This window comes from Nyctibius grandis, chromosome Z (genome assembly GCF_013368605.1).
Source record: "Nyctibius grandis isolate bNycGra1 chromosome Z, bNycGra1.pri, whole genome shotgun sequence".
Taxonomy (NCBI): Eukaryota; Metazoa; Chordata; class Aves; order Nyctibiiformes; family Nyctibiidae; genus Nyctibius; species Nyctibius grandis.
Genome location: NC_090695.1, coordinates 78,673,484 through 78,691,505, shown reverse-complemented (window position 1 = coordinate 78,691,505; position 18,022 = coordinate 78,673,484). Strand labels below are relative to the sequence as shown.

Below are 18,022 nucleotides of genomic sequence, written 5' to 3'. Positions count from 1 at the left end.
ATCTCTGTAGAGTTATGGGATTAGATGAGACTCAGCTCTTTACGGGTACTTCAATGTCAGATACTTTTGATCATATTTCTATTTTCATGTCATCAACCAAACTTGCCTATTACACTGCCACTCACTTCTCTATTTTATAAAGTATGTCTGTTTTTCTTTAACTGCTCTCTAACATTTTCAAACTTGACTAGTTTTGGCAAAAGAAGACAAGAGAAGAAGATTAGGAATGAAGACAGGAAGAGAAAAGGAGAAGGAGAGGAGAGGGAAGAAAAGAAACTGGAAAACAAACCACATCTTTACATCTATTATAAGCCATGACAAAACCACCAAATTAAAGACCTCCAGTTTTCAAAAAAACACCCCCAAAAACACAACTATTTTTTTTAATTAGTAACCTTGAATAAGGTTTTAATTTTTTTTCTGCATAACTTCTCTGTGTGAAGAGATTAATTTTCCATGAAATGTCATCTTTTTGGAGGAAAATATTTTTCTTAAAAAATATAATCTGCTTTCAGTATGAAATTTAAAAAAAAAAATCTTAAAACACTACTAACCCACATCAATTTGTAACAAGAAATAAGTGATGAAAGGCCAGTCTTCACATCACCCACTGACTATACCTCATCATTTATTTCTGCCTGCAGTACCGTTTACAGGATGTGGAAGAAGTATTTATTTGATTTTCTACTGGATTTTCTCCTTTATTGAGTGATTTGCATTTCGTTCTTTTACAGATGTTATGCAATGTACTCTAAATTTCTACTAGCTGTCTCATTCTGATCAACAGCAATAAAGTAAATCAGTGTCATCTGTACCTTTGGGAACCGACTCTGTTAGTTTGAATTGACATTTTAAAAGACCAGTGGAAAAAAAAATAAGCAAATGATCACATTAAATTAAGTTCAGAGATAAACAGTAGTATGCTTTTTCCTTTTATTTTTAAGTTACCTACCACAAGCACAGAAGTGAGAAGTATATTTTTCTCAGAATGCCATCAAGACTTATCATCTATGATAGGTTTTGCTTTGTGCCTTTTGTTTGTTTAAAATACAGTACTAAATAATAACAAGCTGAATATGAAAATTGCATCAACTACAATTCTAGAATGCAAGGACGATCATACGAATATAAGTGCAGACGAAGTGTAGCATTTTGAATGTCAGAAAACATTGTTTCCAAAACTACGACTACACAACTCCTTAAAAAAAGGTCATCAAAATAAGTAGGTAGTTTTGAACAGCTTATTTTCCCACGTTTAATTGTATTCATTAAGAATTATGGGCATATTTGTTTTATGTTTAAAAGACATGAGGTGAACCATTCAAAGCGTACCTACTCTATGAAAATGAAGTCACCACATTTTACAGCGCATTACCTTCAGAAACCAAATTCAGTAACTACAACTAATTCTAAAATATAGAAAAACTTTTAAAACTTATGAATGCATAGGTGGTCTGTAAAACTCTTCTATAAAATTGACATGGAAGTCTTAAGACTTTCCTGAGCATGACTTAGTTCAAAATGAATTGCACTGAAACAAGTATCTTCCCGTCATCAAAGGACCTTACCAGGAGCACAAAGGACCTCCATGAAAAACAACTTGCTCTCTGGCTGTGGCCCACTCACGTTCCTGATGGGATAGCCCAGACATGAACACCAATTCTAAACTTGACAAAAGATAGGCATGTATCTTTTTAACTTGTGAAACATGTTGGGAAGAGTGGTTAGAAAGCGGCCCGGCGGAAAAAGACCTGGGGGTGCTGATCGACAGCCAGCTAAACATGAGCCAGCAGTGTGCCCAGGTGGCCAAGAAGGCCAATGGCATCCTGGCCTCTATTAGGAATAGTGTAGCCAGCCGGTCTAGGGAAGTGATCGTCCCTCTCTACTCGGCACTGGTGAGGCCGCACCTTGAGTACTGTGTTCAGTTGTGGGCCCCGCACTTCAAGAAAGATGTTGAGGTGTTGGAGCGAGTCCAGAGGAGGGCGACCAAGCTGGTGAAGGGTCTGGAGGATCTGACCTACGAGGAACGGCTGAGGGAGCTGCGGTTGTTTAGCCTGGAGAAGAAGAAGCTCAGAGGTGACCTTATTGCAGTCTACAACTACCAGAAGGGAGGTTGTAGTAGAGTGGGAGTTGGCCTCTTCTCCCGGGCAACTAGCGACAGGACAAGAGGACACAGCCTCAAGCTGCGCCAGGGGAGGTTCAGGTTGGACATTAGGAAGAATTTCTTTTCAGAAAGGGTTATTAGACATTGGAATGGGCTGCCCAGGGAGGTGGTGGAGTCACCATCTCTGGATGTGTTTAAGAAAAGACTGGGGATGGCATTTAGTGCCATGGTCTAGTCGACAGGGTGGTGTCAGGGCAACGGTTGGACTCGATGATCCCTGAGGTCTCTTCCAACCTGGTTGATTCTGTGATTCTGTGATTCTATGTTCTCAGGACTACGAAACTAAATGCCTTGTTCACACACCTTGACTCCTGGGACACTATCAAAGGCTTTTACTGTGTTGTGCTGATGTGCCTCATTCAATCATACCCAATAGATTAGAGCATTGTGCATTGCAAAAGGGTCTACTGTTGTTAGTCTGTGCCAATCTGCTTCAATTAGGAACCAACTTTTACACTCATCTTTGAGATAGGAATCTGTGTGCAAGCCAATAAACTACAAGCTATGAACAGGCTACAGCCTTCTCAAGACCAGGTATTTTGGTAATTTGTCCCAACACTGATAAGGGGATTAGGTGGATAAATTTCAGTGGCCTTCCCTGTAGGTACAAATCATGATAAGTCTGTTCATTTTATTTCATCCTTTTATTCCAATAAAGTAAACATCGAACTAGGATTAAAACTGGTTTTCATTGAATAAAAATATTTTCATCCTGTTTACTTACAGCATAAGGCAAACATGGTCTCAAAACCACTGTTATTTCTTTTAAGATTTTTGTCAACACTTAGTATTACATGAACATGGTTAATTATAGATAATTATTCCTTTAGACAAATTAAGTCATTAAATGAAATATTTAGGAATTTGCTTACCACTAAAAAAAACCCATTTTATTGTGTATTATCTGAGTTTATAAAGCAATCATTTTAAATAAAAGACTTCTGCCAAATAGGACTAAAACTATTCTCACTATGTAGATCAGTATTTAAAACTATAATTTCACATCAGTGTAGGGAGAACAAGACTTTGATTTCTTTTTTTAGAAAGGAAATTTGCTGAGGTTTTAAAAACTGTAAACAAAAGATATAATTTTTATGTGAAAATGTGCTTTATGTATTTAATGAATTTTATTCTTAAAAGTATAATTACAAAAAGCCATATAAAGTGCTAAATTCCTTTTCTCCCCCCAAATAATCCTTTTTCATTAATGTTTAACTGCAAATATATTTTAGTAAGTTCAGTGCAGTAAATAAGCTCCTTTTTTTGAACAAATTGAGGCATCAACCTAGATGATGTCAACTGACACTATACATGTACAATGGGAGCACAAATTGTCTTAAAATCTTGTGCAGTCAATAGAAAAATACAACCATGCCTGTGTGCAACCCTATCCAAATCAGGAATATAAGATCTGGAGTACAACAGCGAAATCAGAAATAGTTCAGTCTAATACTTTTCCCCTATTTATTTTCGTTAACTGGTTCTGTGCTCCATATGTATGCTTTCTGAAACATCCTCTGAAACTCTAAACCTTAATCAGGTGAGGCATACAATTCATGTTTTAGGTGTTCAGGCACCAATGTTGAGACATTGCTGAACCTAACCAGAAGGTGCTTAATTCTTCTGTTGGAAATTACCCTACTGGTACTAAATTAGAATAGCTGTTCCTGGTCAGATGGAAGGTCTCCATATGTCTCTGACAGTGGTCATCAGGAGATGACAAAGAAGAATAAAAAAAAAAACCCAAACCAAAAAACTACGCTAAGATTTCTCAGAATATTTTCATTGTCTCTAGCAGTTTGTGACACAAGGACTTAAATCAGATAGTGTCCTGGTATTTAACAGCCCTCAGTTATTTTTTCTTCCACAGATGATTCCACTCTTCTTTGAAACCGTGGAACTGTTCAAACATACACAGAAAAAAATAGTCACCAAACTACTAAAGAAGGAATGGAATATAAAAGCTCAAAGAAAAAATTAACCTTTCCCTGAGGCAACGAAATCTGATACTTATGCTCTTACAGATTTTTGTAAAATTGACAGATTTTTCAAGAAAGAAATGTTTAGTCCCACACAAAGAGTATCTCGAGCCTTTGTGGGCACATCGATGCCTGTGGTTAATACTACTGGTATACCATTATGCTAGTGAAAATTATTTCACTGAAATAGCTTCTCCTTTTTACAGTTGAGGGTTTTTGGTTTTGTTTTGTTTTTTTTCAGTAAGCAAAGTTCAGTTATGTTATCTGTGTCCACACTGGAGTGCTTTTCTGGAGTAGCGTGTCAATACTATTTGGTAAGTATTCTCGCAATAGAGACAGTCTCAATTTGAGAACTCCTATGTGCTCTTATTCATTAATTTAACGACAGTTTTTAGGAATAACCTAATCATGTGAAGAAACTGCTTTTTAAGTGGCTGCATCAATGGACAAACAGTTACAAACCAAGTACTATAATGGAACCAATAGTGTAAGCACTGTCATACTGATACAACATTATTTTGAAAAGCACAGTATCAAAATGAGTGTTGCTGTCTCCATACATCATTTTCCATTGCCTAAGTTTACTATGAGTAAGCTGAAGGATGATCTTCTAACTCCTTTCAATTTCTAACAAGCACTGTTTCAATTTATTTCATATAGCATATGGAACAGCCATAAAATAACAATGAGATTGGTTAAATTAAACTGCTAAGCTATAAAGTGAAATTATCTTTAAACCTCATATTACTTGTGCTTAAGATCCTCATATTCATGGAGATCTGCTTTTAGAATCAGACTTTACATGTCTTTTAATAAGGACAGTTTGTCTTAAAAATGATGAAATAATTGTACCTACTGTATTATGAAGACAGAAGCACTAACATAATACTACTTTGTTATTGTCATGTGTATTCATTAAAAAGCTTGACTGCTAAAGATACAGGGCATTTTATTGAAAATCACTCGTATCATTTGGAAACCTGTGTGTCAGAGGACCTGCTGTACACTTCTGAGTAGTAAAACACCTTTAAGAAAGACTTTTACCAGTATAATACCCACAGGCATTTTCCTTGTTACACTTTCTCCCATGTGGAAACAAACATTTTGTTTTATTTCATGAAAGCTAACCTGCCAAAAGGAAATATTACGAAAATTTCCCGTGATCTACAGACAATTTCATGAGGTCATTGCTGATACCTTAGCACTACTGTGCGTCAATAAACAGCAATTTAACTATAAATATAAGTAACTTATTTTCTAGTAACTTTTAAACTGCTAGATACAATCCAACTAAAAATCTAAAAAAAACCCATAAAGATTCATGCAAAGAATGTTTTGATAACTTTATCTTGAACAGAAACGAGGTTTTACCAAAAATGGCTATTTATCATCTTGCATGTTCCTGCAATGCTTATGATAACCTACAGTAACATTCATGGTACAATGGATCTCTTAGGATTTCTAAAATTCTGAAAAAAATGAGATTCTTATAGTTCCAGCCTATAATGCTTATGCTGTTCCGTTCTAGTCTATCTGACCATCAGCTTATTCTTTCTGGCACGTCCATTTTCTTACTCTCATTAACCCAACTGCATAAACAGATTATTATATTTTATGTTCTTTACAACAGTGACCTGAACAGCAGAGGAAAAAGCTAGAAAAAAAAGCTGCAACTGCTACTGCTAATAATATAGGTTTTGTTATCACCTCACATTTGTGTGTATGTTAACTTTTTTTTCATAGTTTGACTATATTATTCTCTTATTCGTATTTTGTATCTAAGCTCTATTCAAAATAAAATAAGACCAATAAGAATGAAGTTAAACGTTATTTTGTACGCAGCAATACGCAACTGATAGGAAGACTGACCACAAAAACTTTACCTCTTTAGAAAAATGCTGTTAAGTCAAATATGTCTTGATACTTGTTTTCAAAACCAGCAATTCTTTAAAATATGAATCTGAAAGTTACAGGCTTATTATAAAGCTAAAGCCTTGAAAAAATTCACTTCCTCAAATTCTTTCTATTGTAATCATGGACCTTGTAATCTATGACCTAAATTCATATCTGTAATTTATCTACTTACAAAACATATCCACTGAAACTGTAAGGTAATGGTATCATTGATACTAGAAAGAAATAGAACAGTGATGACTGAGACTGCAGGCCTGTCAGTCTGACCTCGGTGCCAGGGAAGATTATGGAGCAGATCCTCCTGAGTGCTATCACGGGGCACATACAGGACAAGCAGGTGATGAGGCCCAGTCAGCATGAGTTTACAAAAGGCAGGTCCTGCTTGACTAACCTGATCTCCTTCTATGACAAGGTGACCCTCTTACTGGATGAGGGAAAGGCTGTGATTGTTGTCCACCTGGACTTTAGTAAATCCTTTGACAGAGTCTCCCACAGCATTCTCCTGGAGAAACTGACTGCTCATGGCTTGGATGGGCATACACTTCACTGGGTAAAAAACTGGCTGGATGGCCAGGCTCAAAGAGTTGTGGTGAATGGAGTTAAATCCATCTGGCAGCTTGTCACAAGTGGTGTTCCCCAGAGCTCAGATTTGGGGCCAGTTCTCTTTAATATCTTTATCAATCATCTGGACAAGGGGATCGAGTGCACCCTCAGTAAGTTCTGAGATGACACCAAGTTGGGTGGGAGTGTCAATCTGCTGGAGGGTAGCAAGGCTCTGCAGAGGGATCTGGACAGGCTGGATCGATGTGGAGAGGCCAATTGTATGAGGGTCAACAAGGGCAAGTGTCGGGTTCTGCACTTGGGGCACAACGACCCCATGCAACGCTACAGGCTTGGGGAAGAGTGGCTGGAAAGCTGCCTGGTGGAAAAGGACCTGAGGGTGTTGGTCGATGGCCGGCTGAATATGAGCCAGCAGTGTGCCCAGGTGGCTAAGAAGGCCAACAATATCCTGGCATGTATCAGAAATAGTGTGGCCAGCAGGGCAAGGGAAGCGATTGTCCCTCTGTACTCGGCCCTGGTGAGCCCGCACCTCGAGAACTGTGTGCAGTTTTGGGCCCCTCACTACAAGAAAGACATTGAGGTGCTGGAGAGAGTCCAGAGAAGGGCAACGAAGCTGGTGAAGGGTCTGGAGAACAAGCCTTATGAGGAGCGGCTGAGGCAACTGGGGTTGTTTAGTGCAGAGAAAAGGAGGCTGAAGGGAGACCGGATTGCTCTATACAAGTACCTGAAAGGAGGTTGTAGCGAGGAGGGTGTTAGTCTCTTCTCCCAGGTAACAAACGACAGGATGAGAGGAAACGACCTCAAGTTGCACCAGGGGAGGTTTAGATTGGGTATTAGGAAAAATTCCTTCACGGAAGGGGTTATCAAGCAGTGGAATGGGCTATCCAGGGAGGTGGTGGAGTCACCATACCTGAAGGTGTTTAAGAGAAGACTAGATGTGGCACTTAGTGCCATGGTCTAGTTGACACAGTGGTGTTAGGTCAAAGGTTGGACTCAATGATCCCAGAGGTCTCTTCCAACCTAGCTGATTCTGTGATTATTTGCAATTTAAGGATCTTGGTTGTTGCTCAAATAATGATTACAATTTACAATGAACAGTTATGGGACAAGATGCAATGCTGTAAGCACTTATCAGGATTGGCCTCACTGGAGACCTTCAAAAATGACCTTCATCAAAATCCCAGATGACTGAGTTACTGTCAAATAGACAGAGGGTCATGTTGAAGTTTATTAGATTGAAGTCAAATTAAGCCTTTGTGAAAAGCCTCACAAAGATACAGTCTCCAATGTATTGTGGAGATACAATTATTAGTAAATAATTTTGTTGAATTCTGAGTAATTGTTCTGTTGAAGAAGACCTACAATACCTCACACTATCCTACAGCCTCATAGACTCTGTCACCACTTTATCACCACTAAAAGGCAGCCAATCACTCACTGAAGAAAGAACCAAATACACAAAAATATCAACGGCTGAAGAGATTTTGTGCTTACAATCACTTTCAAGTTATGCACTAAAAGATTGGTTTCAAGCTCTGTACCTTATTCTCTGCTTAAAGGTATTAAATACCAGCAGAAAGTTTCATTCTGTGGATTGCTCGAAGAGTAACTCTTACTAATTCTTAATCCTCCACATTAGGAAAAAAAAATCCAAAACCTCAGTTTTGATAAACAGTAAAAGTCAAAGCAAATGTGAGGGGAACAACTGAAGACAAATCGCTGTTGTGATGAAATTATGACTGCAATTTCATGCTTTAGAATAATCCGAGACTACCATCGCATGTAAGACTGGCCAGCAATGACAATGGTTTTGAGGGTTCCTATTCACCTGCCTCTATAAACTGCTGTAAAAATAAAGTTAACATTCAAGTGTAATAAGAGCTCTGTTATATAATAGTGAATGAATGAACCACTTACTCCCTTAAAACTTAGAAATAAAACAATTTCACACAGATGGCCTTTTTTTTTTTGGTTATAGCACCAAATAGAATTGGTATAATACAAAAATACTGAAGGTAATTCAACTGCTGGAAAGCATATCTGATTTGTCGTGTCACACAATTTTATAAAAGCTATTCAGTTGGAAGGCAATAAATGAGCATTCAAGTGATTTACACACTTTTGGATCATAATTTTTTACACAATGTTTTATTTTTAAAAATATATATATGCTGTATACTATTATGTTTATCCTCTGTGGTATAATAAAATCATAAATCTATCTGATGAAAAATGGATTGTATTCCAATTGTATCACTGTAGCGCATAGAGCTGCTCTTATCATACCACTTACAAAGATCAATGGTAACTTGAAAATGATTTCATTCCATGCTACCTCTAATATATTAGCAATAAAAGGACTCTTTTTAATTTAAAAGTCACATCAGCTGCTGTCCATCTTCTTTTAAACTCCTCTCCATTTCTGAAGCTGACATATTACAGGAGCAAAATATCACCTGGTAACTACAGGGCTACATTCTGATTTTCCTTGTGAAAATTAGTTTAAAAACTAGCTTAAGTGTCTATTCAGCAGAAATACAAAGCTCTTCCTGACATGTGTCGTTGTATACCACACCCTAATCCAATTTCCTGCTCTCCTTGGATATCATACCATTTGGATCTTACAAAACTTACAGCAAAAGGCCCTTCTAACTTGTAGGACTACATCCCTAAGATGAGGACAATCAGCCTTCTTAAAAATGTACATGTAGTTCCACTGTGATGATGTTAATGTAAAACGTACATAAAATGTTAAAAGCTATAAAGTACCATTAAAAGGAACGAACAGCTGGCCTGCTTTCCCATAGCCAAAAGTTTTCTCAACCAGCAGCGACATTTTACAGACATTAAAACCAAAAAAAGTAGTAAAGCATGCATTCCAAAGACTCATCTTGACCATAATTTTTCTAACTCTTAGGTTGGCTCTGCATAATGATGACAAAATCACTTTTATTTGGTAGTTGAAGAGGTGACAAGACATCTGCCAAAAATGCTGATGCTGTTTTTTCCCAGATATATAAGACCGTAGCAACCCAAATCATAAGTACCTGTAACTGTGTTATGACATCAGCTAAACTCTAAGTAACTATCTACATTTCACTGAAGTCAACAGATGGAATATCATAATATGAAATTGCACTATGCATGGGTCCACAGTAGCATATTTCCCAGATCTTCACTATCATTGCTATCATGGGATTATTACTATCGCAACTACATTCGTAAACACAAAGTTTTTAAACGAAAATGTTCAAAATGTGAGATATGTATGATATAAATAAAAAGCCTGAAAAATATCTCAGCCTGGCATAAGCAATATAACAATAATTTAGAGATGACCTAAATCAGCAATGATTTATCTCCACTCTTCAGGAAGCTGTTTGGAAGCAGACAAAGGCCATCAAAATGGAGGACCAAAATGTGGGCTTCATTAAAATTACGCAATCTTAAAACAGATGTCATGAAGGGCATGCTTTGAAATAATACAACTCTATAACATGCACTGTTATCCAAAGGCAAGCATTTTCAAAATTTAATACAAAATTCTGCTATTTGTTGTATCTCTGAATGTACACTTACTTTTTTAAAGGGGTAATTCATTTATTTGTTTAAAAGCTTCTTTCACAGGTCAAAGTACTCTAAAGGCTGTAAAGAGTTTAGCCACAAAACACTGTCACCACTTTTCAAATAAGCCAAAGAACCGTGAGCTGATTTTTTTGTAGTTATGCAAAAAATCCACATCAAACAAGAACTCTTTTAGTACTTCACTGTTTCTGTAGCATTGATATTTGGAAACCAGTATGTTACAAAGAAGTGGACAATGAAATACACTACAAAACAAATTCTAGTTAGAAAATATTCTATTGCAGTGTAACAGTTTTAACTGAAATAGGTAAAATAATGGCTTATATAAGATTATATATATAAACTTACTTGTTTTTTCTACTTCCATTAGAAATGCTTAAAGAACATACTGAGTTCAAATTTTGCTTTTTTGTAAAATTCTGTAGCTCTTGTAGTGAATAAAAATTCTGTCTCATAGCTGCGGGAAATACAACTGTCATGGGAATACATATTTTCTTCCTCCACTACTGCACCTACTGCAATAATTCCTAAGATTAAGATGACTCAACTGTTAAAAATACCATACAGAGGAAGACTATAGCACAAAAATTATATGGCATTAAAAATTTGTTAAATGCTGAAGTGGTTAAGGTAAAATTACTACTGAAATAATAATCAGAATTTTAACCTACAGCTAGAGAAGAAAGAAGAGAAAAGGTGTATTTCTTCCCAAATATAATGACTTTCACTAATATTTTGGATACAAATAAAATACTCCTTACCTAGAAGAGTTCTTCTTTATTTTTTCATCAAGATCACTAATGATTTGTTGAAACTCCAGTTCCCCAGGAAGGACATTTAACAAACAGTCTAAATTTGAAGAATCAAGAGAATACTCTCCTCCCCATTCCATTTTCACAATCTGTAAAACAGATGAAGAAAAGTGGTTAAACAATGAAAACATTCAGACTATAAGCATCAACATATACAATATTTTGTTCCTTGGAAATACTTAGATTAATAGGGGAAGCATTTATGCAGGGAATTATAAAATCAGCGTTGAATAGTAAACCTGGTGCATGCTTCAGAGTAGAGTTCTACAGAGAGGGACACCTGTAAAATTAAAGCAGAGGTTTTAAAAGCAGAGGTTCATAATAACTTGCTTTTTTTGGTTTAAAAAAATCAGTTCTTTTACCTTAATCAGAGTAGTAGCTTTGTTCATCGATTTCTTTTTAAATTTAGAAAGCAAATTCTCAATATTATAACTGGAAAGCATAAATATAGATAAATACATTAGAGGGTAACTTTATTTTCTGTATGCTTATAATTTCTGTCCAAGGCGTAACTGCTTTCTGGAAATTAAGCACATCATTGCAAATACCTGGAACATGAAAATCCAGACCAAAGCACTATAATGTACCAGAAAACAAGTGTCATCTTCCTTTATACACATTTTACTCAAGAAATACTTTGCCAAAACACCGGCCAAATCCACTGGCCTACTCAAACTAAGACATTAAATCCCAGAAGCAAAGCATTAGCAGAGCTATTTTTTTTCTGCATTTTGTTTCCTCTTTTTTGAGAAATAACGAAACTGAGTTTCCAACCAGTGATGACCTGCTACCTACGTTAAAGAAAAAATTACATGAAAAGTGGAAAAGTCTTAATAACCAGTGGGGTTGTTTAGCCTGGAGAAGAGGAGGCTCAGAGGTGACCTTATTGCAGTCTACAACTACCTGAAGGGAGGTTGTAGTGGAGTGGGAGTCGGCCTCTTCTCCCGGGCAGCTAGCGATAGGACAAGAGGGCACAGCCTCAAGCTTCGCCAGGGGAGGTTCAGGTTGGACATCAGGAAGAATTTCTTCTCAGAAAGGGTCATTAGACATTGGAATGGGCTGTCCAGGGAGGTGGTGGAGTCACCATCTCTGGATGTGTTTAAGAAAAGACTGGGGATGGCACTTAGTGCCATGGTCTAGCTGACAGGGTGGTGTCAGGGCAATGGTTGGACTCGATGGTCCCAGAGGTCTCTTCCAACCTGGTTGATTCTGTGATTCTGTGATATTTCACGTCTACTATTATTTAATACTACTATTCATATTGCAATAGCAACATGAGGGACAAATGTAACTATTGAGATGCGCACAATGTTTGGGCAACAAAATATAATTAATTAATAAATACACTGTTTTTCTTACAAGTAATATTCTTTTATGAAGCAATTACAGTGTTGGTTGGAAATTTACCTGGAGGCACTACTAGAAAAATAGATGGAGAGTTCTTCTAAGTGAACAGTCTACAAGACACATGCTCCAAAAGAACATCAGATTAAGATGCAAGGTCAAGATGATAGTTTTTGTCAAATATGAGTGTAGACCTACAAGCACCAGAACTGCACATTTCTTCAGCAGAAATGACACTACTTATTCTGGTTTTGCTCTTTCAAAACAAAGTTAGAACAAATGTGAAGGTCCTTTAGAGCCTAGTATCGCACATCTGAATTAACAGCACAAAACAACAAAATATTTCATGCTTATGTAATTTTCTTAAATTCTCAGAAGATACAGAACACCCCTTTGCAAATAACAATTCAAAGACTTTCAACATTCTGGAATGTTGCTGAAACTGAGTCACACTTCTGGTTAAAAAGTCTGGATGTTAAACCAAATACATCACGTAACACATGGAGGGAAGATCAGTCTTTGAATATAAGACTCAAAGTATCTTAACAGATGTTACTGCAATTAAAGACGCTGTAATTAAAAGTAGAAGTTAAAAACCTCTCTCCCAAATGCTGAAATACTTCAGTCAGTTGTTCTGGCAAGAGAACAGTAGGCCAACTTGGGAAGGTTCTCCAACCAATGGAAAAACATTAAACAGCGCTTTACAGAACTGAGACAAAAGGAATACTGAAAATACAGTTCACTGATGTATACTTACATTCAGACATGGTCACACAAATCCATTCCCTTTTCTCTTCAGAAATATCTCAGAGTTTATACAGAATGTGATGCTAACTCCATTCAATAGCTGTAACTCAAACCCATCTTCTATTTAACTATGCTTGCAGAACAGTCAATGATTGGTGTAAAATGTACTACTGTATGATAGACACATGTAATGCAAAAATAACAACAGCTTGGAGTGATTCAGAGTTTTCATAACATAGCTGCACAATGAAAATTTTACATTTACATTTATTCCTACCCATTTCTTTACAGGATAGCCAAAAGAAGCTCATGTTCTTCAGAAAAATATCAGTATAGTTTACAGACCACTTACTGTTTAAAAAATTCATCATATGAAAAAAAACACCTTGCAAACATGACTGCCTAGTTTTCATGTATGCATTCCTGTAAGACTTCTATGTCATACTTCTTTGGTTCACTTGTCAAAACAAGGTAATTATTACTTTCAGTCTTGGTTTACGGGGGGAAAGGCAACATTTGATTATTCAATTTTCAAATATTGTTTTAGATGGTCAGTGGAAACTTCTTATGAAAATCTAAGTATTTCTCCAATACAAGACTATCCCATGAAGAAGCAAAATACAAAAATGTTTCAGAAGGAAAAAATAGGTACATCAACATATAAAGTACTACAAATTGAGCAGAAATTCTGCCGTTATGTAGTGTAACCGGTGTCAGGGCCCTGGTTGCACTAGTAGGCTTTAACTGCCTTATGACCTGGACTCTCAGTGGAACTAGACTTATCATTCTGGTGCCTGCCCCAGCTGCCTCTCTTGGGGGCAGCAGGATGGGCATCGGCTGGCAAGGTTTCTCCCCTGCCATTCGGGCTATCCCCCTTCTCTCCCAGCCCTCAAAGAGCAGGTAGTCATTGCTGCTCCCTGATAGCCAGTATGACACAGTCCTCCTCTGATGGCAAAAGCCAACTTTTGTTAAGAAATAAATCTGTTTCTTAATATTTTTATTATTTGTAATAATGGGGGGAAGAACTCTGTTTTGAAACTCCAAATTCTTTCAAAGTATTTTAGACAGTAACAACCCATTCCTTCTGCAAAGGAGATTAATTTAACGCTTGTTATTATGCTGCATAAAAAGTATCATCCCATCATATTTCTATTTATTATTACAGTGAAATATCGTATGTTTTGAGACAAATAGTCTTAGACAACCTGCTTCAGATGCAGCTCAGTGTGTCCCTATCTGTAATAGGTATCGTTCTTCTCAAAACATATTTGAGGACCATTCATCACCATTAAAATGATGTAGCTGTCAGTCTTTCTGGTAGCTACTCAAGAAACTTAACCTATATACAGTGTAGCTTAAAAAGAAATATTTCTCAGGTGTCTTATTTTAACCCACAGTATCAATGCAATTTAACTTCACTGCAACAATTCCCCACTTCTAACAAGGCTAATGTTAAGAACCAATTTTTAATTAAAACAGTTAGATCTATTGGAAAAAAACATTATGGAAGATTGAAGTTGATACAACAGATACTTCTTGCTTTTTCAATTCATATAGTGTTTACCATCAAAGAGCACTTTTTCTTTTTTGTTTTTTTTAGTGTTTTCTTTTTCAATGTCAATCAAAAGGAAGCAGTCATAGAAGTCGTATATAAAATGACACTTAGTTCAAATTGAATATTTCTTCATTTTGATAAAACAATTCAATAAACATCTTGTGAAAACCTTCCACTAAAAACATACATGGGAAATTCCATGGGATTTCTACGACTAATTTGTAATGTTTATATTTACTATAATAAGCATTTGTTCTCAGACATACAGTTTGCATGGACCTAAAACTTGAACAGATTTTTGTATGAGCACTTTTGTTGAATTTACACATGTACAGTATACCTCTATACATGTAAAAATCACAATATTTAATTATAGATTCATAGCCTAACATACTGTTGATATGCAGCTAACAGACATCTCCCACTTTTTAATACAAACACTACTCTTCTTAAATATAAAATATGAGTCCTTCATTACACTGGGTAAAACATTACTAGGTCATGTTTACAGCATACAAATCCACTCCATCATTTTTAGAAACTTTGTAACTGTTGACAGACTTATTTATTGATACTCAGTACTGTTACTCCTTTATTTCCCTATGGTACTTCAGCCAGTTAAGATTCTTGTTTTGATTTCACTGGGTCTCAGATATCACAGGACAGCATCAAGCACGGAGAACATCAGACAAATTTTGCATTATAGTTACACGGTACACCTTGGGGGGCAAAAAAAAAAATCTAAATACAGTTTTAAAATTCAGTTTGCCTGGTGTTTCCTCTGATTCAATTGCCTAAGTCTAACGGAAAATTAGGGCTGTTAGGCCCTTTCAAAAAAAATTATAGTACATATGTCTTCAAGAAAATAATAGCAGAACTAAAGCAATAAGTGTACAGTTAGACATGGTTTCTCATAATGTTTGATCACACTTTGTTAAACTTCCCACTAAACTTTAAACTTTCATGGGTCTTCAAATGCCCTGTACACATTTAGGTAAACTCTACCTAAACTAAGAAGCCTTAGGCAGTATACATTTTCCTACAATGCAGATCCAAAGAGATCTGTCTTTGAGCGCTATAGCACCTACTTGAGCAAATTACACAGTAGGTTTTCAGAAAAAAGACAAAACAAACCATTAAGGTTTCAATAAAACCCAGAGGCAGGCTTTTATATACACACTACTGTGTATGAAATAATCTAAAGAAGTTACCTAAACCTAAACAGAATCTTCTACTTAAGCACTGGCAGATATTTAATGGAACCAACAATTTATGGGGTGTAACATTAAGTAAATGATGTATACTTGGGTGGAAGGTCTTAATTCTCAGTATTTCTAACCTGGTAAGGCCAGAATATAAGGCAATATATAACATTTATTCCAGAAGATGGAAAATTAACAATTAACAATCTTAATTAAATGAACCCTAAATAATTTTAACATAAATGGTTTCACAAAGATAGATAATTAAATACCAAGTTTGTGTCTAATTGCTGAAGAATAAAACAAAAAAACCTCTTCAATTTTGTTATGATAAGTTAGCTTCTTGGTTTATTATAGAAAAAATGTTTCAGTTGTATCATAACTTCTGTTATTCACTACAATCAGCATACATGTGTAAACAAAACTCTAGCAGATAAAAAAACAGCAGACTGATATTGTTTTGTTCAAATCACTGATTTCTAAACCAAGATTTGTGTAAACCAAATTTCATTATTTTACAACTCCATAATTCAGTCCTTAAAAAGTCATTCAAGAGTTAAAAGAACTCACGGCTGTCATTAATTTCATCCAGTTAATGCTAATGTACTATTTTAGCTCTTGTATAAGATGACACTTATTTCCAAATACTTCAAATATTACCTTTAGTACATTTCAAGATAACTTTAAAATAACTATTTATATTTCAAATTTAAACAATAACTTGCACATATAAAATATTTAGAAACTATTACATAATACATTTATTCATTCAGCAACGTTTTTTGCACACATAATATTCCACACTTCAGCACGAAAGGCTTTGTGTAAGTGCAATCCAAGCACCATGGAAATCAAATTTTCTGGACTGTTACTTTACAGCCAATCTAAATATTTGAAAACTTACTTTAACATTATATGAGTTTTACCCCTAGAGCTCTCATTCCACCCACATCCAGGACAATAAAAGAAAATTGTTACCATTAGCATTACTTTAAAAAGAGGATGTCAATGTACCCGTGATTTGAAAACAGGGATGTTTCAAACTGCAGCACTATATGTACAGAGAGCTAGCCAAATCATTGAAGCTTTTTTTTCTGATACTGCTTCTTATCTTACAGGAGATATCTCTTTATTGTCCTAGCATCCTTGCAAAACTAAAATGGGATGAGAGAATTGATAAGATTTTTCATCACTCAGCTTACACTTTCAAACCATCACCTTAACAATGATTTCCTTTATCTATCTTTAGTTGCACAACTGTTCCCAGCCGCTTTACAGCACAGAGATGTCATCTGCAATCGCACAGCAGGCAGCAACAGCGATGGCAATGGCTTGAGATAATACTATTCAATGTGAAATTCCTACTGTTCTGGACTCCACATTGTCTGAATATTTAAAGTTTTTTTGGAAACCACATAGAGCTTGCACAAGAAACACATTTAACAATTATAACTTCTTGAGCTCTACTCTGACACAGTAAAAGCTTCTTACCCCACTTTCTGTGCTAAAAGTATTTTCAAAATTGTATCACTGTTTAAAACAAGGACTGGTAAAAGAAAAGGAAGAAATTAAAAATTCTGTCTATAAAAGAACAAAACCCATTTTTGGTTCTGCTAACAGGCAGGTATTGAAGACCTCTATTTAAATTCTCCAATTTATGTTCCTATTCACTTATTTCCCACACTTTGCTGAAGCATACACAGCTTTTACAAAAAGAATACCATAACATTCCAGAAAAAAAAAAATTAATGCATATGAAAAATAGTCTTCATGAGGGTTGTATTTACAAAATATTTTGAATGCCACAAATAACTTTGAAACAAGGTTTATTAAAAACATCTTGTGATGTTCCCCCTGCAGACCTTCCACATTTGCTGTTGCTTATATTTAAATGTTGATTTTATATTCATCAGTTATTACTCACTATACACATAACATATTTTCCTTTGTATCTTTCAAAGAGAGAATTTCAGTATCTATAATTAAATTTGTAACTGTATTAAACACAGTTTTTCTCCCAAATTCTGCCATTTTAAGAGACAAATAAGGGAGCAGGAAAAAGATACAACCCACAGTTGGACTGAAGAATCACAGTCCTCACTGTGGATGGAACGGAAAGCTGTGCCTTCTATGTAAAGCAGTAATATCAGAATGCAGTT

The 18,022-nt window shown here is 35.8% G+C and overlaps 1 protein-coding gene across 1 annotated transcript in view; it reads right to left on the bottom strand.

Moving 5' to 3' along the window:
• The window catches only part of KIAA0825 (KIAA0825 ortholog), a 254,030-nt gene that overhangs the window by 206,673 nt on the left and 29,335 nt on the right, over window positions 1-18,022 (bottom strand). Inside the window, exon 3 of the mRNA XM_068423333.1 lies at window positions 10,965-11,104. Within this exon, the coding sequence (XP_068279434.1) occupies window positions 10,965-11,095 (131 nt within the window). The 5' untranslated portion in view covers window positions 11,096-11,104. The remainder of the gene's footprint in view (window positions 1-10,964; window positions 11,105-18,022) is intronic.